The sequence below is a fragment of the Cebus imitator genome, unplaced genomic scaffold, assembly GCF_001604975.1.
Source record: "Cebus imitator isolate Cc_AM_T3 unplaced genomic scaffold, Cebus_imitator-1.0 Scaffold279, whole genome shotgun sequence".
NCBI classification, from domain to species: domain Eukaryota; kingdom Metazoa; phylum Chordata; class Mammalia; order Primates; family Cebidae; genus Cebus; species Cebus imitator.
Window position 1 is genome coordinate 2,800,816 of NW_016107594.1, and position 27,681 is coordinate 2,828,496.

A 27,681-nucleotide genomic window follows, 5' to 3' on the forward strand; every position below is an offset into this window, starting at 1 on the left:
CTAAAATGCAATAAAATAAATAAATGAGAAAAAAAAAAAAAGTTACAGACCGGCAAATTGGATAAAGAGTAGAGAGCCATTGGTGTGCTGTACTCAGGAGACCCATTGCACCTCTAAAGACACACATAGAGGTGTGTGTGTCTCAAAATACAAGGATAGAGAAAGATTTACCAGGCAAATGGAAAGCGAAAAAAATAATAAAAAATAAAAAAAAGCAGGGGTTGCAATCCTATTATCTGATAAAACAGACTTTAAACCAACACAAATCAGAAGAGACAAAGAAGGGCATTACATAATGGTAAAGGGATCAATGCAACAAGAGGAGCTAACTATCCTAAATATATATGTACCCAATACAGGAGCACCCAGATGCATAAAGCAAGTTCTTAACAACCTACAAAGAGACTTAGACTCTCACCCAAAAATAGTGGGAGACTTTAACACCCCACTTAGACAGATCAATGAGACAGAAAATTAACAAGGACATCCAGGACTCTAACTCAGACCTGGACCAAGCAGACCTAACAGACATCTACAGAACACTCCACCCCAAATTTACAGAATATGCATTCTTCTCAGCACCACACAGCACTTATTCTAAAAACCTGACTACATAATTAGAAGTAAAACACTTCTGAGCAAATGCAAATGAACAGAAATCATAACAAACAGTCTGTCGGACCACAGTGCTAACAAATTAGAACTCAGGATTTAAAAACTTACTCAAAACTGCACTATATGGAAACTGAACAACCTGCTCCTGAATGACTACTGCATAAATAATGAAATGAAGGCAGAAATAAAGATGTTCTTGAAATCAGTGAGAATGAAGACACAATTTCATACCAGAATCTCTGGGACACATTTAAAGCAGTGAGTAGAGGGAAATTTATAGCACTTAATGTCCACAAGAGAAATGAGGAAAGATCTAAAATTGACACCCTAACATCACAATTAAAACAACTAAGGAGTGAGAATAAATTCAAAAGCTAGCAGAAGACAAGAAATAACTAAGATCAGAGGAGACCTGAAGGAGATGGAGACCAAAACAAACAAACAAACAAACAAACAAACAAACCTTGGGGGGGGAAAAAAAAAATCAATGAATCCAGGAGCTGTTTTAAAAAAAAAAAATATCAGCAAAATAGGTAGACCAATAAAGAAGAAAAGAGAGAAGAATCAAATAGATACAATAAAAAATTATAAAGGGGGCATCAACACCAATCCCACAGAAATACAAACTACTACCAGAGTATACTATAAACACCTCTAAATAAACTGGCAAATATAGAAAAATGGATAAATTTCTGGACATTTACACCGTCTCAAGACTAAACCAGGAAGAAGTCAAAATCCCGGAATAGACCAATAACAAGGTCTGAAGTTGAGATAGCAATTAATAGCCTACCAACCAAAAAAGGTTGAGGACCAGAGAGGTTCACAGATGAATTCTACCAGCAGTACAAAGAGAAGCTGGTACCATTTCTTCTGAAACTACTCCAAGCAATAGAAAACGAGGGAATCCTCTTTAACTCATTTTATCAGTCCAACATCATCCTGATACCAAAACCTGGCAGAGACACGACTAAAAAAGAAAATTTCAGGCCAATATCCATGATGAACATTGGTGTGAAAATCTTCAGTTAAGATACTGGCAAACCGAATCCAACAGCACATCAAAAAGCTTATCCATCATGATAAAGTCGGCTTTATCCCTGGGATGCAAGGCTGGTTTAACATACACAACTGAATAAATGTAATCTATCACATAAACAGAACCAAAGACAAAAACCACATGCATACCTCAGTAGTTGCAGAGAAGGCCTTTGACAAAACTCAACAAACTTTCATGCAAAAAACTCTCAATAAACTAGGTATTGATGGTATGCATCTTCAAATAATAAGAGCTATTTATGACAAACCCACAGCCAATTAATGCTGAGTGGGCAAACACTGGAAGCATTCTCTTTGAAAACCAGCACAGAACAAGGATGCCCTCTCTCACCATTTCTATTCAACATAGTATTAGAAGTTCTGGCCAGGACAATCATGCAAGAAAAATAAATAAATAGTATTAAAATAGGTAAAGAGGAAGTCAGATTGTCTCTATTTGCAGACGACATGGTTGTATATTTAGAAGACTCCATCATCTCAGCCCCAAATTTCCTTAAGCTGATAGCAACTTCAGCAAAGTCTCAGGATACAAAAATCAATGTGCAAAGATCACAAGCATTCCTATAAACCAGTAACAGACAAACAGAGAGCCAAATCATGAGTGAACTCCCATTCACAATTGCTACAAAGAACAAAATACCTAGTTATACAACTAACAAGGGATGTGAAGGACCCCTTCAAGAACTACAAACCACTGCTCAAGGAAATAAGAGAGGGCACAAACAGATGTAAAAACATTCCATGCTAATGGGTAGGAAGAATCAGTATCATGAACATTGCTATACTGCTCAAAGTAATCTATAGATTCAATGCTATCCCCATCAAGCTACCGTTAACTGTCTTCACAAAATTGGAAAAAAAAAACCCTTAAATTTCATGATACCAAAAATGAGCCCACATAGCCAAGACAATCCTAAGCACAAATATTTAATTAAAAAAAAAATTTTTGCCAGGCGCAGTGGCTCAAGCCTGTAATCCCAGCACTTTGGGAGGCCGAGGCGGGTGGATCACGAGGTCAGGAGATCAAGAACATCCTTGTCAACATGGTGAAACCCCATCTCTACTAAAAATACAAAAAATTAGCTGGGCATGGTGGTGTGTGCCTGTAATCCCAGCTACTCAGGAGGCTGAGGCAGGAGAATTGCATGAACCTAGGAGGCGGAGGTTGCGGTGAGCCGAGATCGCGCCATTGCACTCCAGCCTGGGTAACAAGAGCGAAACTCCGTCTCAAAAATTTTAAAAAGCTCGAGGCATCACGCTACCTGACTTCAAACTACAGTAATAAAAACAGCATGGTACTGGTACCAAAACAGAGATAGAGACCAATGGAATAGAACAGAGGCCAATGAAACAACCCCACACAACTACAACTATCTGATTTTGACAAACCTGACAAAGACAAGCAATGAGGAAAAGATTCCCTATTTAATAAATGGTGCTGGGAAAACTGGCTAGCCATATGCAGAAAGCTGAAACTGGATCCCTTCCTTACACCTTATATAAAAATTAACTCAAGATCGATTAAAATTTTAAACCTAAGACCTAACACCATAAAAACCCTAGAAGAAAACCTAGGCAATATCATTCAGAACATAGGCAACGGCAAAGACTTCATTACTAAAACACCAAAAGGAGTGGCAGCAAAAGCCATAATAGACAAATGGGATCTAATCGAACTAAAGATCTTCTGCACAGCCAAAGCAACTATCATTAAAGTGAACCGACAACCAACAGAATGAGAACGTATTTTTGTAATCTACCCATCTGACAAAGCGCTAATAACCAGAATCTACAAAGAATTTAAACAAATTTACAAGAAGAAAACAACCCCATCAAAAAGCGGGTGAAGAATATGAACAGAGATTTCTCAAAAGGAGTCATTTATGCAGCCAACAAACATATGGGAAAAAAACCTCATCAACACTGGTCATTAGAGATATGCAAATCAAAACCACATTGAGATACCATCTCACACCAGTTAGAATGGTGATCATTAAAAAATCAGGAGACAACAGATGCTGGAGAAATAGGAATGCTTTTACACTGTTGGTGGGGGTGTAACTTAGTTTAACCAGTGTGGAAGACAATGTGGTGATTCCTCAAGGATCTAAAACTACAAATACCATTTGACCCAGCAATCCCATCACAAGGTGTATACCCAAAGGAGTATAAATCGTCCTATTATAAAGACACATGCACATGTTGTGTGTGTGTGTGTGTGGCACTATTCATAAGAGCAGAGACTTGGAACCAGCTCAAATGCCCATCAATGATATACTGGATAAAGAAAATGTGGCACATATATACCATGGAATACTATGCAGCCCTAAAAAAGGATGAGTTCATGTCCTTTGCAGGACATAAATGAAGCTGGAAACCATCATTCTCAGCAAACTGACACAAGAACAGAAAACCAAACACCACATATTCTCACTCATAAGTGAGTGTGGAACAACGAGAACACATGGACACAGGCATGGGAGCATCACACACAGGGGCCTGTTGGGGGTGGATATATGGGTCTAGGGGATGGATAGCAGTGGGGTGGGGGGCCAGGGGAGGGATAGCATTAGGATAAATACCTAATGTCAATGATGGGGTGATGCATGCAGCAAACCACCATGGCACGTGTGTACCTATGTAACAAACCTGCATATTCTGAACAGGTACCCATAACTTAAAGTATAATAATTTTTTTTAAAACTTATTTTTAATTTGATATCAGTCCAACTGTGAAATGTGCAGGCTAGTGCTGAAAGATTTCCTGTTTGTTACTAGAGGCAGGCCTGGATTGATTATTAAACTTATAGGAGCCTGTGTTTATCGGCAGATGTATTTCATTTATATCCGAGGAAACCAGAGTAGCCATTGTCATTCCATTCCATTGTCAGAGTGGACATCAGACATCACTCAGAACTACCTACCATTGAATTTTCTTGATAATATTCTCAGAAGCAAATGCTCAGCTCACATCAAATAACTCTAGTGACAGCCCATTGCCCCAGAGACTGATTTCATGTCTGAACATTTTCACTTTGAAGGAGGCTTCCTATTGACTTATATCCAGTGATTGATGGTGGCTCTATTCCTCTAGGCCTAATAAAACAATTACTGACTCTGGTCTACACAGAGTACCTTCATGTATTTGCAAACAATCGTTGTGAGTCCACTGAGCCTTTTATTCAAGGTAAAGAGAGCCTCCTTGCTCACGCATTTCCTTGCCAGCTGTTTATTCTTCACGGAGGTCTGCATGTTCATTTGACTTTTTTTTTCAGCTACAATGTATTTGAGAAGACCTACTCTTGGGTTTATGTTTGTTTATTACACTCACAAGTAATATCCATATTTCTGATAGGAGTACTGTCCTTACAAGTATAAGAACTGATCTGTCACAATACAAGTTTTCTTAAGTAGACATATTTCAACATGAATATAATCACAGAATTGAAGGAAAGACAAAAAAAGAGATGTTACTGTGGGAAGGGAGGGCAGTGGCTTGGAATCCCCAGGGACAGTGAGAAAAGCAGGAGCATTCTGGGTGCTGTGGACACACTTTTAATGAAATGGAAAAAAAAAAAAAAGGAAACAAGAAATTCACTTTTAGAAACATGAGAGGAAAAAGAACATGAAAATAAGGCTTTCCCTTTGATGTTTGACAAAACCTATTTTTAGTAGTGAGGAGCTCCCCACTTTCAATCAGGCAAGATTGCCAAGTTGTTCTTGCTATCTTTATTAGTACACTTAGTTTACTACCATACAAGGAAACTCTGGGTCTGAAATTCTACTATTCAGCTACTGAAAAGCTAAAAATTTGCTCCATTACTTCTTCTTTACGATTGGGTAAATCTTGTTAGAGGACAAACTTAAAACAGTTTTGTCACCATAATAGTTTTAACAGAGGCTTCAAGAATAGAAACTGATGTATGAGCAGAGGGAGGTGTTGCTGCTGCTTTTCCACTGAAGGTGAAGGTGCGCTGAAACCTCCATGTGGAATTCGACTCAGACCTCATTGTTATATAAGGGTTTCTCTGACAAGCATGGAAGTTCAAGACAAGATCCAATTATCTTAAATCACTACAAATGGATCTTTAAATATCATAGTTCAAGAAGTTCACACTATGCTTTGGAAAAGGCTTAATGAAAAGTTCATAACAAATTGTAAAAAACTAAATCCTACATGATTCATTGACATTTGGTAAACATATTAGCATATTACTAAATGCTTATGCTATGACACTGTAATAGTTTAGCAATCCCGGAAACTAATAAACCATGGAGGCTCTGTCAATAACAATAATGTGCTGGTCATGATGGACTCTTGATTTGAACTTCCCAATATCTGGTAGAGCCACCAATATAAAACAGTGAGTCTGGCTGTGTCTGTCTGAACATTTGAAATAGAGCCTAGGTTGTCCTATCATATCATGGAGTAAAGACAACTTAATTAAAAGGTCTGGGGATTTGCGGATGCCAAGGTGGGAGGATCGCTTGAGTCCAGTAGTTCCAGACCAGCCTGGACAACATAGTGAGACCCCCATCTCTACAAAAGTTAAATTAAAAACAAATAGCTGAGTATGGTGGTACCCATGTCCCAAACTACTTGGGAGGCTGAGGCAGAAGGATCACTTGAACTCAGGAGGTCAGGGCTGCTGCTAGAAGCTACAGACACACCACTGCACAGTAACCTGAGCAGCAGAGCAAGACTCTGTCTCCATAAGCAACAACAACAAAAGGGCTGGTTTCAGTGGTATATGCATAATTTTATTTTCCTCACTTAAATTATCTTAATGGTTTTTCTACCTTTGATTCAATAGACTCAGTAGGTCCTGATTTATTATTTTACCTTTAGCTAACCCTGTTTGACCCTGCTTCTTGTGCAGGTGATGACTTCTGCTTGAATTTAATGTAGAAGCCTGTGCAGTAGGAGCTATTACCAACTCATAACAAGGACCAGAGACTTAGGAAATTGGCCAGTGCCACCTGGCTTGTACATGGCAGAACCAGGCCTGACTGTGGGTAGCCTGCAGCCAGAATCTGGGTTCTTCCTCGCTGTATTTAACTGTCTCATATGGTTTACTGTAAATGAGAGGGAACGTAATGTTTGCCACTGCAGGCAGCACCTAAGCACCTTATGTATCAATGCTCATCCAGCACTCTTACACTTGCTTTGAATAGCTTTTCTTACATTTTCAGCCTTACCCGTTTAAAACATATTTAAGCCTCTGATGATAGGTTGGCCTGGATATCCTTGTTATTTGCTCCCTCCCCCGAGATGCTATGATTTCCTGTGTTCAAGTGTTTATAGACCTGAAGGGCAGATTTAAGTGGTATAGTTAGAATATGTAATGAGGGTGATCATTAATTTATTTCCGAAACTGTAGTAATTTCACAGGTGAAAATGGACATGATCAATAACTCTGCTGAGACAGCAAGTATAAACATGGGGCATAGGTTTAGCCTATCAACGCCCAATTAAGGTCTAGTTTATATGCACGTTTTAATTTTTGGAAAGTTTCTAAATGCCCTGGGTAGTCAGCATTCTTACGGAGCTCACGATCCCAACAAATTATGCAAGTATCTAAAACAACAAATAAACTGACCAATTCTATGCATTCAGAAGTCTTAGATTTTAATATGACACTACTTTGTCCCACCTGATTGGCTTTGGTAAAGAAAATTGGCATTCCTTATTTCCTGATAGGCTCATGAGGCTTCTGGTAATTACTACTATGTAATTCTTGGGATCGATATGGACATAAAGGTAAAGATATAGACAATTTATTTGATGAACATGCCTGTGCATGAATATTTTGTATACTGTGTAGTTTTTCAAGGATGATTCACCTATACCTGTCAGAATGAAAATAAAAATAACATCAATGGGCCAAGCTGTGGTGGCTCACACCTGTAATCCCAGCACGTTGAGGTTGAGGTTGAGGTGGGCGGATCACTTGAGATCAGGAATTTGAGATCAGACTGGCCAACATGGCAAAACCCCATCTCTACTAAAATTAGAAAAATTAGCAGGGTGTGGTGGCAGGTGCCTGTAATTCCAGCTACCCTGGAGGTCCAGGCAGGAAAATCACTTAAACTTGGGAGGCAGATGTAGCATGGAGTCAGGACAGTGCCAGGGCACTGCAGCCTGAGTGACAGAGTAAGATTCCGTCTCAATGACAACAAAAATTAGTGGGTAACTGGAGGAATCTAGAATATTTTGGAATCCACTTTAAGCTTTTAGGTTTCTGTTTCAAGGACATAAAGATGGAAAATTAAGCTTCTTAGGTGAGTGGTCTATCTGGCCCTAAGAAAATATCCCTCATCCATATTCCTAGTGAAAATTAAGATTAAAAATAGTTTGTGTGTGTTTTTAAAGCACAGGAATAATCTGCATACCTGAATTGACATTCACTTTTTTTCTTTTTTTTCCCCTTCTAGTTATCTCATGTGGAAGCCTTTCCTTTCCCCCAAATGGCAACAAGATTGGAACATTGACAGTTTACGGGGCCACAGCTATATTTACGTGTAACACCGGCTACACACTCGTGGGATCTCATGTCAGAGAGTGCTTGGCAAATGGGCTCTGGAGTGGCACTGAAACTCGATGTCTGGGTAAATTAATCTATGTTCTGGGATTTAGTTAATTCAAATGAACCTTAGATTACAGCTGTGTGACACATATGACTTCTTACTGTAATGTCTTAAATTTTTTCTTTGAGTATCTAAAGAGATTTGTTTTTAATCCAAGCAATAAATGAAAGTCATATATTGCCCTAAGTGCCATAAAGGCAATTTTACAAGAGTGCTGAGAATATAACCACACTCAAATGCCACCATGATTTTAGGACATACAAAAATGAATTTCAAAAACATTGTACATTTTAAGTTTTTAAAAATTGAGTGAATTGAAGTTATATTCATTTAAATTGATTTAAGTACAGTGAATTATGTAAAATGATATGTATTGGCCCCTGGGCAAGATTGCCAAATAGGAACAGCTCTGGTGTATAGCTCCTGGCAAGACTGATGCAGACAGTGGGTGATTTTCACATTTCCAACTGAGGTACCTGGTTCCTCTCATTGGGACTGAATGGACAGTGGGTGTAGCACAAGGAGGGTGAGCCCTAAAGCAGTATGGGACATTGCCTCACCTGGGAAGTGAAAGGGGCTAAGGAACTCCCTCCCCTAGCCAAGGGAAGCCATTAGGTACTGTTTCCTGCACTCAGGCTCAGATACTGCACTTTTCTCATTGTCTTCACAACATGCAGACCAGGAGATTCCCTCTGGTACCTACACAACCACCAGGGCCCTGGGTTTCCAGCACAAAACTGGGTGGCCATTTGAGTAGAAACCAAGCTAGCTGCAGCAGGTTTTTTTTGTTTTATTTTGTTTTTTTTTTCATACCTCAGTGGTGTCTAGATGCCAGCAAGACAGAACTGTTCACTCCCCTGTAGAGGGGGCTGAAGTGAGGGAGCACAGTGGTCTGGCTCTGCAGATCCCACCCCATGGAGACGAGCAAGCTAAGATACACTGGCTTAACATTCCGGCAGTCTGCACAACAGTCTGAGCTCCACCTGGGACATTCAAGCTTAGTGAAGGGAGGGGAGTTTGCCATTGCTGAAGCTCCAGTAGGCAGTTTCAACTCCAAAGTGTAAGCAAAGCTGCTGGGAAATTTGAGCTGGGTGGAGCCCAACACAGCTTAGCAGCTGCAGGCACTCTCTCACCAGATGTCCTTGCTGTGCAGGGCATCTCTGAAAAAAAGGTATCAGCCAGTCAGGGACTTATAAATAAAACCCCCACCTTCCTGAGACAGAATACCCGGGAAAGGGGCAGTTGTAGGTACAGCTTCAGCATACCTAAACGTCCCTGCCTGGCAGCTCAGAAGAGACCAAAAGATTTCCAACACAATGCTTGAACTCTGATAAGGGACAGACTGCCTCCTCAAGTGGCTCCCTGACCCTTGTGTATCCCAACTGGGAGACACCTCCCAGTAGGGGCCAATGGACACCTCATACAGGAGAGCTCTTGCTGGCATCTGGCAGGTACCCCTCTGGGACAAAGCTACCAGAGGAAGGAAAAGGTAGCAATCTTTGCTGTTCTGTAGCCTCCACTGACGATTCCCAGGCAAACAGGATCTGGAGTGGACCCCTGGCAAACTCCAGTATCGCTGTAGCAGAGGGGCCTGACTGTTAGAAGGAAATCTAACAAACAAAAAGTAGTTTCAACATCAACAAAAAGGACTTCCATTCAGAGACGCCATCCAAAGGTAATCTACCTCAAAGACCAAAGGGAGATAAATCCATGAAGACAGGAAGAAATCAGCAGAAAAGGAATTGAAAACTCCAAAAACAAGAACGTCTCTAAGGGATTATAGCTCCTTGTCAGCAAGGGAACAAAACTGGATGGAGAAGGAGTTTGACAAATTGACAGAAGCAGGATTCAGAAGGTGGGTAATAATAAACCTCGCTAAGCCGAACTGAGCTTCAAAGCAAAGGAGAAATAAGATCCTTTTTAGACAAGCAAATGATGAGGGAATTCATCACCACGAGGCCTGTCTTACNAAAAAAAAAAAAAAAAAAAAAAAAAAAAAAAAGCACATTCTAACCCAATACAAGGAAAATAAGAATCTTGAAATATGGTTAGACAAAATGCTAACTAGAATAACCAGCTTAGAGAAGAACATAGACAACATGATACAGCTGAAAAACAGCATGAGAACTTCATAAAGCATGTACACGTTTCGATCGCTGAGTTGATCTAGTGGAAGAAGTGATGAGACTGAAGATCAACACAATGAAATAGTGAGAGGAAAAGATTAGAGACAAAAGAGTGAAAAGAAATGAGCAAAGCCTCCAAGAAATAAGGGATTACATAAAAAGACCAAATCTACATTTGATTGGTATACCTGAAAGTGATGGGGAGAATAAAACCAAATTGGAAAACACTGTTCAGGACATTATCCAGGAGAATTTTCCCAGCATAGCAAGGCAGGCAAATATGAAAATTCAGGGAATACAGAGAACACCACAAAGATACTCCTCGAGAAGATGACCACCAAGACACATAACCATCAGGTTTGCCAGGGTTGAAATGAAGGAAAAAATGCTAAGGGCAGCCAGAGAGAAATGTCAGGTTACACATAGGGAAGCCCATCAGACTCTCATCAGATCTCTTGGCAGAAACCCTCCAAGCAAGAAGAGTGGGGGCCAATATTTAACATTCTTAAAAGAATTTTCAACCCAGAATTTCAAATCCAGCTAAACTGAGCTTCATAAGCAAAGAAGACAAAATTCTTTACAGACGAGCAGCTGCTGAGAGATTTTGTCACCACCAGGACTGCCTTATAAGAGCTGCTGAAGGAAGCACTAAACATGGAACAACCAGTTCAAGCCACTGCAAAACCATACCAAATTGATGCTATGAAGAAACTGTATCAACTAATGGGCAAATTAACTAGCTAGCATCATAATGGTAGCATCGAATTCACACATAATAATATTAACCTTAAATGTAAATGGGTTAAATTCCCCAGTTAAAAGACACAGGCTGGCAAATTGGATAGAGTCAGATCCATTGGTGTGCTGTATTTAGGAGACTCATCACACCTATAAAGATACACATAGGTTCAAAATAAAGGGAAGGAGGAAGATTCACCAAGCAAATGGAAAGAAAAAGCAAGCAGGGGTTGTTATCCTAGACTCTGATAAAACAGACTTTAAACCATCAAAGATCAAAAGAGACAAGAACATTACATACTGGTAAAGGGATTAATACAACAAGAAGAGCTAACTATCACCCAAGGCAGGAGCACCCAGATTCATAAAGCATGTTCTTAGAGACCTACAAAGAGACTTAGACTCCCACACAATAATAATGGGAGACTCCAACACCCCACTGTCAAATTAGATCAACAAAACAGAAAATTAACAAGGATACACTGGACTCGAACACAGCATTGGACCAAGCAGACCTAAGTGACATCTACAGAAACCTCCACACCAAATCAACAAAATATACATACTTCTCAGCACCACATCATATCTATTCTAAAATTAACCATGTAATTGGAAATAAAACACTCATTAGCAAATGCAAAAGAATGGAAATCATAAAAAAAGTCTAAGACCACAGTGCAATCAAATTAGAACTCAAGATTAAGAAACTCACTCAAAACTGCAGAACTATATGGAAACTGAACAACATGCTCCTGAATGACTACTGGATAAACAACGTAATGAAGGTAGAAATAAAGATGTTCTTTGAAACCAATGAGAATGAAGACACAGCATACTAGAATCTCTGGACATATTTAAAGCAGTGTGTGGAGAGAAATATATAGCACTAAATGCCCACAAGAGAACGCTGGAAAGATCTAAAATTGACACCCTAACATCACAATTAAAAGAACTAGAGAAGTAAGAACAAACAAATTCAAAAGCCAGCAGAAGACAGGAAATAACTAAGATCAGAGCAGGACTGAAGGAGATAAACACACAAAAAACCCTTCAAAACATTAATGAATCCAGGAACTGGTTTTTTGAAAAGATCAACAAAATAGACCACTAGCCAGACCAATTAATAAGAGAAGAATCAAATAGATGCAATAAAAATGATAAATGTGATATCACCACCAATTCTATAGAAATACAAATTACCATCAGAATAGTATAAATACCTCTATGCAAATAAAACAGAAAATCTAAAATAAATGGATAAGCTCCTGGACACTTACACTTTCCGAAGACTAAACAAGGAAGAAGCCAAATGCCTGAATAGATGGATAACAAGGTCTGAAATGAAGGCAGCAATTATTAGCCTACCAACCAAAAAAAAGTCCAGGACCAGACGGGTTCACAGCCAAATTCTAACAAATGTACAAAGAGGAGATGGTATCATTCCTTCTGAAACTATTCCAAACAATAGAAAAAGAAGGAATCCTCCCTAACTCATTTTATGAGGTCAACGTTATCCTGATACCAAAACCTGGCAAAGACACAACTAAAAAAGAAAACGTCATGCCAATATCCATGATGAACATTGATGTGAAAATTCTTGACAAAATGCTGGCAAACCAAATCCAACAGTGCATCAAAAAGCTTATCCATCACAATCAAGTAGGCTTATCTCTGGGACCCAAGACTGGTTCAACATATGCAAATCAATAAATGTAATCCATCACATAAACAGGACCAAAGACAAAACCCACATGATTATCTCAATAGATGCAGAGAAGGCCCTCAACAAAATTCAACAGCGCTTTATGCTAAAAATTCTCAATAAACTAGGTATTGATGAAATGTATCTCAAAATAATAAGAGCTATTTAGGACAAGCCTATAGCCAATAACATAGTGAATGGGCAAAAACTAGAAGCACTCCCTTTGAAAACTGGCACAAGACAAGGATGCCCTCTCTCATCACTTCTATTCAACAAAGTATTAGAAGTTGTGGCCAGGGCAATCAAGCAAAATAAAGAAATGAAGTGTATTCAAATAGGTAAAGAGGAAGTCAAATTGTCTCTATTTGCAGATGACATGATTGTATATTTAGAATACCACATCAACTCAGCTCAAAATCTCTTTAAGCTGATAAGCAACTTCAGCAATGTCTCAGAATACAAAAATCAATGTGCAAAAATCACAAGCATTTCTATACACCAATAACAGACAAACAGGGAGCCAAATCGTGGGGGGAACTCCCATTCATACTGCTATGAAGAGAATAAAATACCTAGGACTACATGGTTAGGAAAAATCAATATTGTGAAAATGGCCATACTTCCCAAAGTAATCTATAGATTCAATGGTATCCCCATCAAGCTACCACTGACTTTCTTCACAGAATTGGGGGAAAAAAAAAAAAAACCACCTTAAATTTTATAGATAACCAAAGAAGAGCCTGCATAACCAAGACAATTCTAAGCAACAGCAACAACAAAAAAGAACTGGATACATCACATTACCTGACTTCAAACTATGCTACAAGGCTACAGTAAACAAAACAGCATAGTGCGGGTACCAAAACAGGTATGTAGACCAATAGAACAGAACAGAGGCCTCAGAAATGACACGACACACCTGCAACCATCTTATTTTTGACAAACCTGACAGAAACAACCAATTGGGAAAGGATTCCCTATTTAATAAAAGGTGTTGGGAAAACTGGCTAGCCATATGCAGAAAGCTGAAACTGGATCCTTTCCTTATATCTTATAGAAAAATTAACTCAAGATGGATTAAAGATTTAAACATAAGACCTAAAACCATATAAACTCTAGAAGAAAACCTAGGCAATACCATTTAGGACATAGGCGTGGGCAAAGACTTAATGCCTAAAACACCAAAAGCAATGGCAAAAAAAAGCCAAAATAGACAAATGGGATCTAATTAAAGAGCTTCTGCACAGCAAAAGAAACTATCATCAAAGTGAACAGGCAACCTACATAATGGAAGTAAATTTTTTCAGTCTACCCATCTGACAAAGGGCTAATGTCCAAAATCTACAAAGAACTGAAACAAATTTACAGGAAAACAACAAACAACCCCAATAAAGTTGGGCAAAGGATACGAACATAGACTTCACAGAAGACGACATTTATGCAGCCAACAAACATATGAAAAAAGCTCATCATCACTGGTCATTAGAGAAATGCAAAGTAAAACCACATTGAGATACCTGCTCATGATCATTTAAAAGCCAGGTGACAACAGATGCTGGAGAGGATGTGGAGAAATACAAACTCTTCTGTATTTCCCACTGTTGGTGAGAGTGTAAATTGGTTAAACCATTGTGGAAGACAGTGTGGTGATTACTCAAGGATCTAGAAATAGAAATACCATTTGACCCAGCAATCCCATTACTGGGTATATAACCAAAGAATGATAAATGGTTCTATTACAAAGACACATGCACCCTTATGTTTATTGCAGCACTGTTCACAAAGGCAAAGACTTGGCAGCAACCCAAATGCCCATCAATGATAGACTGGATAAAGATAATGTGACACATATACACCATGGAATACTGTGCAACCATAAAAAAGGATGAGTTCATGTCCTTTGCAGGGAACATGAAGCTGAAACCATCATTCTCAGCAAACTAACACAAGAATAGAAAACCAAACATTGCGTGTTCTCACTCATAAGTGGCTGAACAATGAGAACACATGGACACAGGGAGGGGAACATCACACAGTGGGGCCTGTGTCGGGCAATGGGGGTGAGGGGGTAGGGGAGGAATAGCATTAGGATAAATACCTAATGTAGATGATGGGAGAATGGATGCAGGCAACCATCATGGCACGTGTATACCTATGTAACAAACCTGCATGTTCTGCACAATGTACCCCAGAACTTAAAATACAATAAAAAATTAATAATTAAAGAATGAAAATGGTATGTATTTACAATAATTTGGTCTTTTTTCAAAAAAGTTAAAAATTATGCATAATTTTTTAAAAATTGAAAATGTTTCCATTGGAAAATGTTTTGCAAAAATGTATTAAAAATCTTGAATAAGCAGCTTCAAGAACAACAGTCTGCATGGGAAAGGATCACTTGGGGAACTCAGCCAGGCCCAGTAAACTTCAAATAGCAAAATCTGTTATTTGAAGATACAGGGTGAAAATAAGGTAGTAATCCTAGAGAAAAACCAATCACCAAAAGGATTTTTCCACACTTGTCTGTAAAACATTGTCTGCTTACTTTAAATTACTGCAGGACTTACATGAATGCTGCTTGATTGCTCTCATTCTCATACTCTCTAGTATACTGTTGAATATATTCAGTGCATTATATATTATTGAACACAATATGTGTTCAATATTATATATACATTATATATATTGAACACAATAAATACATGAATGTGTGTATTGTGTATATGTGTATATCACTGAGTGTCCTCATTACAGTTTTCAGTAGATGATAAAATTTCCCTGGACTATATATGCTTCTTCATGTAGAGAGTCACAAGTCCGTCTGGGAGTTTCCATCCATTCCTAAATATTCTTCTGAAATTGCCTGACTATTGAACGGCACTCTCTCCTTTAGGCAGCTTTGGTGTGGATTAGGTCTTCTGTCTGGAACTTGGTTCTCTGAAAGGCACCAGGTTCCACTGGGAGGGAGCTGGATAGTCCAAGATACATCTGCTAATATGTATTACATCTCTGTTAATAATTGTAAAAATGAAAATTAATAGCAACTTATATTTGATTGCTGCTCTACGGCTTACAAACACCCCTAATCTTATTCTTTTGGTTATTACCAATACAGGAAGAAGGAAAGGCTTTCATTGGCTCTTTTGGAGTTAAAGCGTCACATTCATTTTACATAACTGTTAAATCATGGGTCAGCTTGGGGCTTATTGATCCTCAACAAGCCTTTATCTATCTTGAGTTATTCTTCTGTCTGAATGTCAGAGCTTTGGAGTAAAAAGGATGAGATGCATGTTGAATTGTTGGCTGCCCAGAGATGCCCCAAAACATGCCTTAGTGCTATGCAATACATCTTAGAAGCTTTTGGAAGATGATTTGCTCAGAAATGAGTCCACATGCTCAGAAGAAGGAAGAAAACAGTGCTCAGGTTATAATGTATAAAACATTTATGTAATAGATATTGGATACAGCACATAAGAAATAATAGAATTGGAAAAGACAGAGTATTTAAAGGGAAAAAAATAGAAATGACACACAAATGTGTACATACTAATGAGTAAACCATGGGTAATTCATTTAGCACAAAAATTTTCAAAGTTAATAGATATAGTTTTGTAGTAACTGGAAGGGTTGAGATTCATAATATATGAAGCATGGTAATGAAGCATATCCCTTTACCAAAGTTATCTTTTGCTGGGGGTTGGCAGCACCTGGAACTCGGCAAGAACATATGTCCGCAAGAAACAATAAAGTTGCATGTGAGAGTCAGAGGAAAATAGGGATGAGTGAATAAAAAGATATAACAGAGATAATATTGCTTGAGAAGGTTAGATGACTCTAAGATAAATGAAGGAAACAGAGGCTGCAATCCTAAATCTGCACAAATATTTAATACAGTAGCAATTGGATAATTCCAGAATTCAAGTATCAACTAGGTGCCCTATTTGGAGACAATGATTATAAATGATATTTATTAATGACTTAAAATGCACATGGCATTTGTGAAATTTATCTGATTAGAACACACAGTAAGTGCTTATTCCTTCAACCTGCGGATAAGAAAGCTTAGAGAAGTGAAGAATTTGCCTAACATCATAAAACCAAGAATACTGTCATGCTAATTCTGACCAATAAGGAGGAGTGTATTGTGTTAATTAAAAGTGAAATGAGCTCTGGGACCTGAATTTGTCTGTCCTAAGATGGATATAAGGGGCACGTGCACGGGTCTTTGTGCCTAAGTTCTACCTGGCTAATTGGGACCTTCATCCTGTACTGCCAGGATGCTGATGTACGCTTGCCTATCAGTCTTGCTTTTGCATCTCTTGTTATTTGAATTAACCCTTTCCCTGTTTCCATGGTTACAGCCCCTTTGAAAATCACTCTGGCTTTCCACCACACTAAATGTCCTTCAGTAACGGTCAGGCTCATCTGGACCATCCCAGGGTACATGAGATAATTGTAGTGGGGAACTGACTTATACGAAATAGGTAGTTGGTAAGAACTTATCTTTAAAAATTCTTAAAACAGTCTATATAAACATGGCTTCAACTCTAAAAAAAGATGACCCCTTGACAAAATAAAACAACCCCCAAAACTATGACTTTAAAAAGCAAATCACCAATCACGAAAAAATGGGAAATTACCCAGATACAACCACACCAGGTTTTCTACAAGAAACTCAATTTTCAAGCAAAACAACTGTCCCAAGGCATGTTGAAGAGAACGAAATACATTTTTAAAGACAGCATCTTGAGGGACAAATCCACCAAAAATTGGGAATGATGTAAAGTCTTTTTTTTTTTTTTTATGAAGAAACCTGTTTATTACTGATAACACTTCATTTGGCTAAAACCACAGGAAAATCCACACACAGATACATAAAGTTCAAATTCTCACAGGCAGTATTTACAGGTATAATACACCCTGGCTTTTTATAGGGAAAAACAAGATGTTAACAGAAAGTGTTAAAACAAGGGCACAATTTGAACTACTGTTACACACTTTGGTCAGAAAAATAATTCATTCTTAACTGCATATATCTGGCATATTCAATGAGGCATACAAAGAGTTTATTCTAGCCTAGAACAACAAGGCCTCACCATACACTGAAGCAGACTCTTGCTTGAGTGTCTCTTGTAAGACACATGATGAATCACAACAATTGACAAAAACATACCCAACAGGATCAAATTAGTTGCGACTCACTTGGAAGGTAGTGCTACTGGGCACAAAATGGCCACTTAGAGCAGTGATATTAAGTCTACATAGACACCATTGCTTTACCTTCCTGGCCAACACCTTGCTTTGAGTGTAAAATACCAGGCATTATACACAATTTCCACAGAGAGATATGCTTTGCTCTCTCCAAAAAAAAACCTGAGTATTTAAAGGGATGTCTGCTTAATAAACATCATATTATAAAGTTCAGTAATGGGACTTCATTCAAAAAGCTGAATTAGAAAATTCATTTTTTGATTGTTCCTTAAAATATTTGCTCCTTTAAAATTCCTTAATTCCTGTTATCAGCAATTAAACACTCTAACGGGTACTAGGTGGTGTGGATATGAAAAACAATAAACCACCATTCCTGCTCTCAAGGGGCTGAGCATCAGGTGGTCCTTCTTAGCCAAGGAATGCCAATAGTAACAGAACTGTTTCACATCAGTTTAGTTTGGCATTAATCCTTCTGAAGGTCAGATTCTAAGGGCAGGAAATAGTCTAGATATGTTCTATGTTTACATAGGTTGCACTACAGCCAGTGTGTATGCCCCAGGGATATGCAGCCTTTGGGAGTGAAAGCTTGGGGGGAGAAAACTGAGCAGCCACATGATGAACATGGTACTTCTTTGTGGTCACGTAAGTTTTAGTAAAGATTAAAGATATCATTTTTATATTAAAAGTTTTATTATAGAGAATGCAAAATTCACTTACATATTAAAGACAGAACATACTTCATGTCAGTGTTAGGCTGCTTCTGATTTTCCTCTCAGAACCCCTTCCCACTCCATCATGCCCCTCTGTTTTTAGGGTTATGCTGGTGGAAATTCTGAGCAGCAAACTCTAGGTATGTCACTTTGTCCCTATTTGGTCACTCTACACAGTCTTGAATAAACAAAGAGGAACGATAGCTTAATGAATGTTCAGTATGGTGAGTACTTTAAGGTAACCAATAGTCAACACTTTGTTTCCAACTAGAATTAAAAGTCATGCTGTACAAGGAGTCAGACAATGAGCAATTCTCATCTTACTATTTATGCTTCTATGGCTTAGGGTAAGATGCTCTGAGGGACAAACGTGAACAAGATTTCCTTGGCATCAATCCTTCTGAAGGTCTGAGTCGTTCGACTCAGACGTGGATAAAGATAATCCCGCTCTGAATGCCCAGGCTGCCCTATCCCAAGCTCGGGAGCACCAGCTGGCCTCAGCCTCCAAGCTCCCCTTGGGCTCTCGACCTGCGCCCCAGCCCCCAGTACCTCCTCCGGAGCGCTGTGAGGGAGCTGAAGCAGGGCTCAAGGCAGCCCAGGGATCACCCCCTCCTGCTGTGCCTCCAAATGCAGATATCATGGCCTGCACACAGACAGCCCTCTTGCAGAAGCCGACCTGGGCCTCTGCTGAACTGGGTGCTAGCACCTCCCTGGAGACCAGCATCCAGCTGCGTGGCCTTATCCGGGCGTGTACAGAGGCCCTGTGCGGCTTGCAGCAGCTGCAGCACTAAGAGAAGCCCCTGAGAAAAACCCTCTAGAAAAACAAAAAACAAACAAACAAAATGACCCAAGAAGGCTGCCTAAATTATGCTTGAAACAAAAACAAAATTCATTCTTGAAGCTGGTATGAAAATGGATGATTACTCAGTTCTGGCTTTGCTTATTCATTAAGAAGCATTAAAAACTTTTTCTAATTTTAATTTTTATGGATATATATCAGGTGTTTATATTTGTGAGGAACATGAAATTTTTGATACACACATACGGTGTGTTATAAGCACATCATCAAGAAGCTTTATTATGGAATACAGAGATTAGGACTTTTTTTTTTCTCTCTCTCCCCTGAGACAAGGTCTCACTGTGTTACCCAGACCGGAGTGCAGTGGTGCAACCACAGCTTACTGCTGCTTCGATCTCCTGGACTAAAGTGGTCCTGCCTCCTCCCAAGTACCTCAGCTTCCCAAGTAGCTTGGATCACAGGTGCATACCATCATGCCCAGTGAACTATTTACAATTTGTTTTGTAGAGACAGGGGTCTTCCTAAGTTGCCCAAGCTGGTCTCGAACTCCTGGGCTCAAGCAATCCTCCAGCCTCAGGCTCCCAAAGTGCTGGGACTATAGGCGGGACATCTGTAAAATCAGAAACTGACACCTCCAAAAGATAAGGAGCTTATAAAAAGAGAACTTCAGAGTTCTGAATGAAGTGGCGTCTCCTACCCAGGAGAATTTCATCTGAACCAGCTGAGGGGACTAAGAATCACAGTGCTCAGGTGCTGGCAGTGTTCTCGGTGAGCCACCATGGAAAGGAAGAACTCGAATGAAACTCATATCTAGAGTGATTGTTCACACAACAAGAAAATAAGCTAGCTATCAAAACCATGGATTGACTTGATGATATATAGAGCAGATACCCAAACATATTCCCCATAAATATATATTCCTTTGGAAATATATTTTCATGAACTAATATAGCTTCACAAGACCACATCTAGAGATGCATCCATTTTTTGTTTAGTATTGTTATGAGATGGGTATTCATAAGTACTGTTTGGAAAGGGCATTTATCTTTGATTAGGGCATAATGATTCTAGTTTAAAGAGTGAAAATAATATTGGATGATGGATTCAGGACCTCAAATTCTAATGACAGCCCAAACAAAATAATAGAACAGATATATTATTATTAAATTTAATTATTTAACACAATACAATAATGTAATTATTAAATATTAAATTATTAGTAGAAATTAATGTAAAATTTTTCTCAGAGTAAAATTAAAATAATTTCAAATGTATATAATGAGAAGAAATTCTGAATTCATAGTATACAGGCAAAGAACTCAGAAGTTCTGGATAAAAGCAGGCTCATGTGTGACGAGTGCTCCAGTGCAATGCCCAGGCAAAGTCTTATTAATAAGATTCATCCCTTCCTGTTCACCCAGGTATCACATATCCAGAATCATGACCTCAGCTTTGTAAAATAGTTTAAGTGGGCTCTTGAGGAATTGATATGCATCTGTGGTGATGGATCTGGTAACTATAACCTTTGAAGACTGTTTCAAAAATTTTTGTTATTACTTTGGCCAAGAGCAAAATAAAGTAGTTATTCATAGCTATTTTCAAATATTTAAAATGCTGTCAGGTCAAAGACGGAAGAAATAAGTTGTGGGGAATTTTTTCCCTATCAGTGCTAGCCCTGATTGATGGGTAGAGTCACCATGAAGACCATGCTGAGATCTACACATCTTAATCAGGAATATGTGGGTAGGAAAAAAGAAAAAACATAAAATTAATTGCATGTATCTGCCAAGGCAAGGCCTAAGGTTCATTCCATGTGCCTGCTTCCATTCATGGGTCTGTAAGAGCAGTGTATTGTCTGTTCTCACGCTGCTAATAAAAACATACCCGAGACTCGGGAATTTATAATAAAGAAAAGAGGTTTAACGTACTCACAGCTCCATCTGACCAGGGAAGGCTTCACAATCACCGCGGAAGGCAGAGCAGAAGCAACGCCTCATCCAACCTCGGGGCAGGCGGAAGCGCGTCTGCGGGGGAACTCCCCTTTATAAAACCTTCACATCCGGTGAGACTTACTCCCTATCGCGAGAACAGAAAGACCCGCCCTCAGGATCCGGGTATCGCCACCTGGTCCCACCCTTCACAAGTGGGGAGTATTATAATTTAAGGTGAGGTCTGGGTGAGGGTGTAGCCAAACCATAACAAGCAGGCACTGTGTACAGAGAAAGATAGCTTTTGGAATCAGTGTAAAACATCCCCAAATCCCCCCTTCATTTGTGTATTTTTAAACAGGTAGATCTGCCCAACACAACGAAGACTTTATGCAAAAGGCAGGGTCCACTTTGGTTCTTTAGATTAGGTTCCCTTGGGCCGTATAGCCTAGGCCCACTATGTTTTCCATCCTGATGCAAGACTTTTTGACAAAAGCATTTTTTCCCCCAAATTGTGGCTGAGATATTTTGTAGTTTGTTTTAAGGGCTACTAGAAAGAATACTATTTCCTGAGATTGTGCTTCAGTTTCACGTGCAACATGAATCATGCTTCTGGCCTGCCCGTTGTCTCCACTGATTCCCAACACGGGAGAATATGCCGGAATCCTTTTTGAGCATTGCAGCTGGATTGGCTAAGCATGGGAATAGATGAACTGTGACAGACTGAGTACTGAGAATGTCAACTATAGGAGAGCCGTATTTAAGGAAAGGAAAGATGACCTTCTATGCCTGATATTCAAGAACTCAACCCATGCTGTGTTTTAGGTCCCTCACCTGGATTCTAAGAAGAAACTTTGAGAGAAAATGGAATGTGCATGAAAATATCATTGTAAATAGATTTCGAGCAAAGTAATGCAGAGGTGCATCAGAATATGTTGCTGGCCGGGCGCGGTGGCTCAAGCCTGTAATCCCAGCACTTTGGGAGGCCGAGGCAGGTGGATCACGAGGTCAAGAGATCGAGACCATCCTGGTCAACAAGGTGAAACCCTGTCTCTACTAAAAATACAAAAAATTAGCTGGGCATGGTGGCGTGTGCCTGTAATCCCAGCTACTCAGGAGGCTGAGGCAGGAGAATTGCCTGAACCCAGGAGGTGGAGGTTGCGGTGAGCCGAGATCGCGCCATTGCACTCCAGCCTGGGTAACAAGAGCGAAACTCCGTAAAAAAAAAAAAAAAAAAAAAGAATATGTTGCTATAAAATGTAGCCTTCCTTCCACCAACACAGTCACTCCTGCACTGTTACCGGGATCTCCCAGAGTTCTGTAAATTGCCAAGGACCTGCTCTAATTTAGGCACTGTACTGTGTAATGTGAAACATCTCCCCAGGTTGTAAATTAAGCCCTGAGAATGCTGGCCTGGTATCCACTCTCTTAGGCACCTGCTAATCCACCCGGGAAGTTTATAATCCACATGATCCCTTAATTATTTGCTCCTGTTTATCTTCTGTATGGTAGTTTGCTTAAACCAACAGAGAGCACACAAACTAGAAACAGGTTCAGTTTATGGTCTAGGTTTCCTGTCACAGAATCCCACATTCATATTTTGAAAACATTTTACATCATTTAGAGAACCCAACCTCTCCCCATTGTGTTACCTCTTTAATTTCCAGTATTGAAGATATTAGTGATAGAATGAGATATTTCCCACATAAAGGATGTTATCTTTTTTATTAGATTCTTTTGCTATTATTTGAAATAAGTTTGTATTTATTGCACTATTATAACCTATGAGGAGATGAATTGTTTTGTAAATACAATATCATGGCTATTTATATGGCTAAAAAAGCCGATGACATGATTCAATATACTGTTTTTAGACTGTAGTTGTTCATAGTTCTTACAGAGTCATATTTAAATATCTTCTTCAATTGCCTTGTAGATACAAGGCAATTGGAAAGATAAACATACCTAATAAAACAACTGATTATGATAATGCTTGTATCACAGCACAAAGGTAATATTAGAGCAGGAGGATTAGCCCCCCATCTTTGCTATTCTGTCTTAAGTATAAAATATGTTCTGTATGATAGTCAGAAAAATTCCCAATGCCAGTCCTCAAATTTTTCAAATGCATCGTCAGTGGCTAGGGAATAAATAGCAAAATTCTCAGCTGTGGGTTTTTCTGTAATATTTCTCAATATTATTCAATGATATTTTTCATTCCTCAAGAACTATGGTAAAGCATTCAGAGGTTAATAAAATATGGTTCTTCTTTTTATTAAATGTATACTCTGAGGAATAAATAAGGTAAATACCAAGTAGCATTAATAAAAGTTGAGAAGAGGTCAGGCGCAGTGGCTCATGTCTGTAATCCTAGCACTTTGGGAGGCTGAGGTGGGTGGACCATGAGGTCAGGAGTTGGAGACCAGCCTGGCCAACATAGTGAAACCCTGTATCTACTAAAAATACAAAAAAATAGCCAGGCGTAGTGGTGGGCACCTGTAATCTCAGCTACCCAGGAGGCTGAGGCAGGAGAATCATGTGAACCCGGGAGACGGATGTTGCAGTGAGCAGAGATCGTGCCACTGTACTCCATCCTGGGCTACAGTGTGAGACTATGTCCCATCCTGGGCTACAGTGTGAGACTATGTCTCAAAAAAAAAAAACAACAACAAAGTGGAGAATAATAGCAAAAGGGAGATGTAGCAAAGTACTTGAGAAATCCTGGTGGGAGTGGAAGCAACTGAGAAGCTAATGGAGGAGCAGATGTAGGGGAAGCCACCCTGATTTTAGGTGGAATTCCAGGAAGCGGGCATGGGGTAAAGCCATTCCAGAAAGCAAGAGCTGTGAACATGGGCGACAGCGTAGATGCAGAGTATGGCCTAGGAAGCCTGACTTGCTTGAAATAAGCAGGTGCTGGGGTGGAACTCTCAATGGCCGCATAGTCACGACAGCCTGGACTGATAGGGCCACCAGATGGTGGAAAAGGTCCGATCACTCTGACACCCACTCTAGGGGAGGCTTTGAGCTGAGTCCTGGTGCCCAGAGCGTGGTGTTGTCCTCAGAGCTCACAGTCCAATCGTGGAGGTGAATCAGTAGGAAAAATCATAATGCCATCTGCTGAATCCCAAACAAAACACAGTAGAAAACTAGGAGGCTGGGTGTTTTAAATAGGCAGTACCGAAGATAGGCTCTGCTGTTGTAGAAAAAGCCTGAAGCAAGGGAGAACTTTGCTTCTGGTAGGAATGAGCAGCACTCCCTTTGGCGTTTGTGGAGGATGCACACGTGGGCAGAGTTGGACTGAGGTTAGAGGGACAGGAAGATGTGGCATCAGCAGGCCAGACTGCAGAGGAAGCTTCAGCCCAGTGAGTCAGGATAGGTGCAGGGAAGCAGGTGGAAAATGCGGTTTATTCAGGAACTACATCAAGATGAGGAACAGATGAAAGATTTCTGAGAGCCCCAAAGACAGTCCAAATCACTGGCCCTGGCTTGAGGTTTTCTTCATACCAAATATGGTTTAAAAGAGCTGTCATTCACTAAGGTGTGTTAAGCAGAGATTTGGCCAAATGGATTTGTGACAGAGGACTTGGGCCTATGCTTGATGCTGTCACAAACAGCACAGAGTGTTGTATACTCTACAAGCCCAATACCTCCATGCCTTGGACAAATACCACACACTCTCTGTGACACCACGCAAATCTATGCATAGGCAAAGTCGCTCAGTGTTGCCCCTAGAAATTGCACTTGGAGAGGGGGAAAAAAGAAACCTCATTTATTAGTATTCAAATGTGATTTTTTAGTATATGCAGATCTAGAGAATTAAATATGTCCATTAATGTTTACTGCTAATAATAGTTTTTCCTGCGTATATGTGAATCTGATCCACCTGACATTTTATGACCATGAGTTAATACTCAAGAAGAGGTTGCAAATTAGCTTTGGAGTCTACTGCCCAAATAACTCTGACTTTAGCCCAAAGACCATGTGATTGCACAGAATGGATAGAATAAAACATACTGTATTCCCCTACAGGCACAGGATATTTGTAATGTATTTTATTTTCAGCAATAAGTATCAATAATCACAAAGCAAATACTAAGGTTGAATATTTGGTTTGTAGATTTTCTAAAAATGGATTCAGTTCTAATCCCCAGACCAATATTTAGTATTTGTGCTGCTACAGACTTGGAAATTGAACAGCTGACCTTCAAGCAGGCCCCTCTAGGGGAAAATGCGCATGTGGGAGACCCTGTGAGAGGAGAGAGATCCTACAGTTCCAATGGAGCGTGCTGACGACAGTCCTAAGAATGCAGGGCTCTAGGTCTGTCCTATGCCATGGGAGACGTGGTGGCACCATTTCCACTGGTATAGGGGGTTTCTGTAGGATAAGTGAAACAGTGAAACTTTGTTAAATTTCCAAATCGTGGAACCCATTTCTAAAATCACACAGGTCTAGGTAGTTGTCAGAGATTCACCTACTTTACTTGCATTTGAGATGTTCATTGTTTGCATGTGTTGCGATGTTAAGGTAAATCTGGTGACCAGCACCTCAGGTCTCTTTCAGGGTCCACTTGTGTCAGTCACTCAGAAAGTCACCAATAACAATCAGTGCAGTGGTTTTAGTTTGCAAACTGCATGGCTTTTTTCCAATATCAAAGGCAAGTGCTGAAAAACAGCATGGATAACGTAAACAGTGCCAAATCATGTATGCCAATAAGATTCCTCCTCTAAAACGCAGCTTTATCGAACCACATTCCAGAAAACACAGGTCACCCAGGGGGGTATGCTGGAGCCCTGAGGGCAGTGGATTCCTTCAGGAATCAATTTATGAATGTTCACTCCACTGGAAACAAACACACAAAACAACCTTTTGTTCTCTCAGCAAGGTTTTTTTTTAACTTACAGTAAAACACCTGTGCAGTGGAATTTAGATGCAATTCTAGAAACAAGGCTTTGAGAGCCTGGCCTTTCGGTGGGCCCCTGCTCTCCTCTGTTAAATTCTATGAACTGCAGCCTCCCCTAGTCTAAGTCAAAGTTAATGGAGTGTGTGGTGTCCCCTGTGTCTGTCGCTAATGAACCTCAGACTAAACTGACCTCACAGGTGGAATTAGGCCACTTTCTGCCCTCCTGTGTGCTCTGGCACAAATGTAGTTTGCGGGCGAACCTTGACCAATCAAGAAATTAGGTCTTTCCTCCTTCTGGAGCCTTCTTCCTGACATTTTGCTTGAGAAGTACACTGTGTCTTTGCTATGAAAATAGACTCAATATTCCATCCATCTTGCTTGCAGTCTCTGTGCTTTGGTCAAATGTTTGGTAGATTTTCTTTCTTTCTAATCCAATTTTAGAGAAAGATTGTTAAAAAAAATCTTCTATTTGAGACATTTTAACAAAAATATAATAGCGGTTTATAATTACAAACAGTTACAAAGTTTCATCAGACATAGAATAGACTTAAAAGCCAGTGATTTTCAAAGCTTAAGGTACAAAGGAATCACTTTGTAAGGCAGGTAAGACATCCAGATTCCTGGGACCCACCCAGTGTACTGCACAGTCCATACATATAACACCTCAATAGTTCTGAGGTCTCACGATTATTATTATTATTTAAGTGGAGTATTGCTCTGTCACCCAGGCTGGAGTGCAGTGGTGAGATCTCAGCTCACTGCAACCTCCACCTCCCAGGTTCAAGCAATTCTCCTGCCTCAGCTTCCCAAGCAGCTGGGATTACACGTATGTGCCACTACACCTGGCTAATTTTTGTATTTTTAGTAGAGAAGAGGTTGCACCATGTTGGCCAGGCTGGTCTTGAACTCCTGACCTCAGGTGATACCCACCTGAGCCTTGTAAAGTGCTGGGATTACAGCTGTGGGCTACTACACCAGGCCACAGTATTCTTATTCAAATAATATGTTTTGTAGAATAGTGTATAAAATGGAGTCACCAGAGACCATTGCGTTCTTGGTTCCGTTACTGATTCTCTCAACAATTATTATTATTATTTTTATTATACTTTAAGTTCTGGGATACATGTGCAGATGTTGCAGGATTTTTACATAGGTATACACATGCCATGGGGGTTTGCTGCCTTCATCTCCCCATCATCTACTTTAGGTATTTCTTCCCCTCCCCAATCTCCACACCCTCCACCATCCCTCCCCTAGTTCCCCACCTCACAACAGACCCCATTGTGTGATGTTCCCCTTCCTGT

At 39.8% G+C, this 27,681-nt stretch overlaps 2 protein-coding genes across 3 annotated transcripts in view; both read left to right on the forward strand.

Annotated features, from left to right (window-relative positions):
* The window catches only part of CSMD1 (CUB and Sushi multiple domains 1), a 2,110,588-nt gene that overhangs the window by 2,033,616 nt on the left and 49,291 nt on the right, over nucleotides 1-27,681 (forward strand). For both annotated transcript variants that reach the window (XM_017501161.1, XM_017501162.1), the window contains exon 52: nucleotides 8,110-8,283. In XM_017501161.1, coding sequence (XP_017356650.1) covers nucleotides 8,110-8,283 — 174 coding nt within the window. The remainder of the gene's footprint in view (nucleotides 1-8,109; nucleotides 8,284-27,681) is intronic.
* On the forward strand, nucleotides 18,971-19,574 carry LOC108284444 (protein ZNRD2-like). The gene is made up of 2 exons (XM_037728720.1): nucleotides 18,971-18,987; nucleotides 19,156-19,574. The coding sequence occupies exons 1-2, from the start codon at nucleotides 18,971-18,973 to the stop codon at nucleotides 19,538-19,540; spliced, it is 402 nt and encodes a 133-aa protein (XP_037584648.1). The 3' UTR covers nucleotides 19,541-19,574.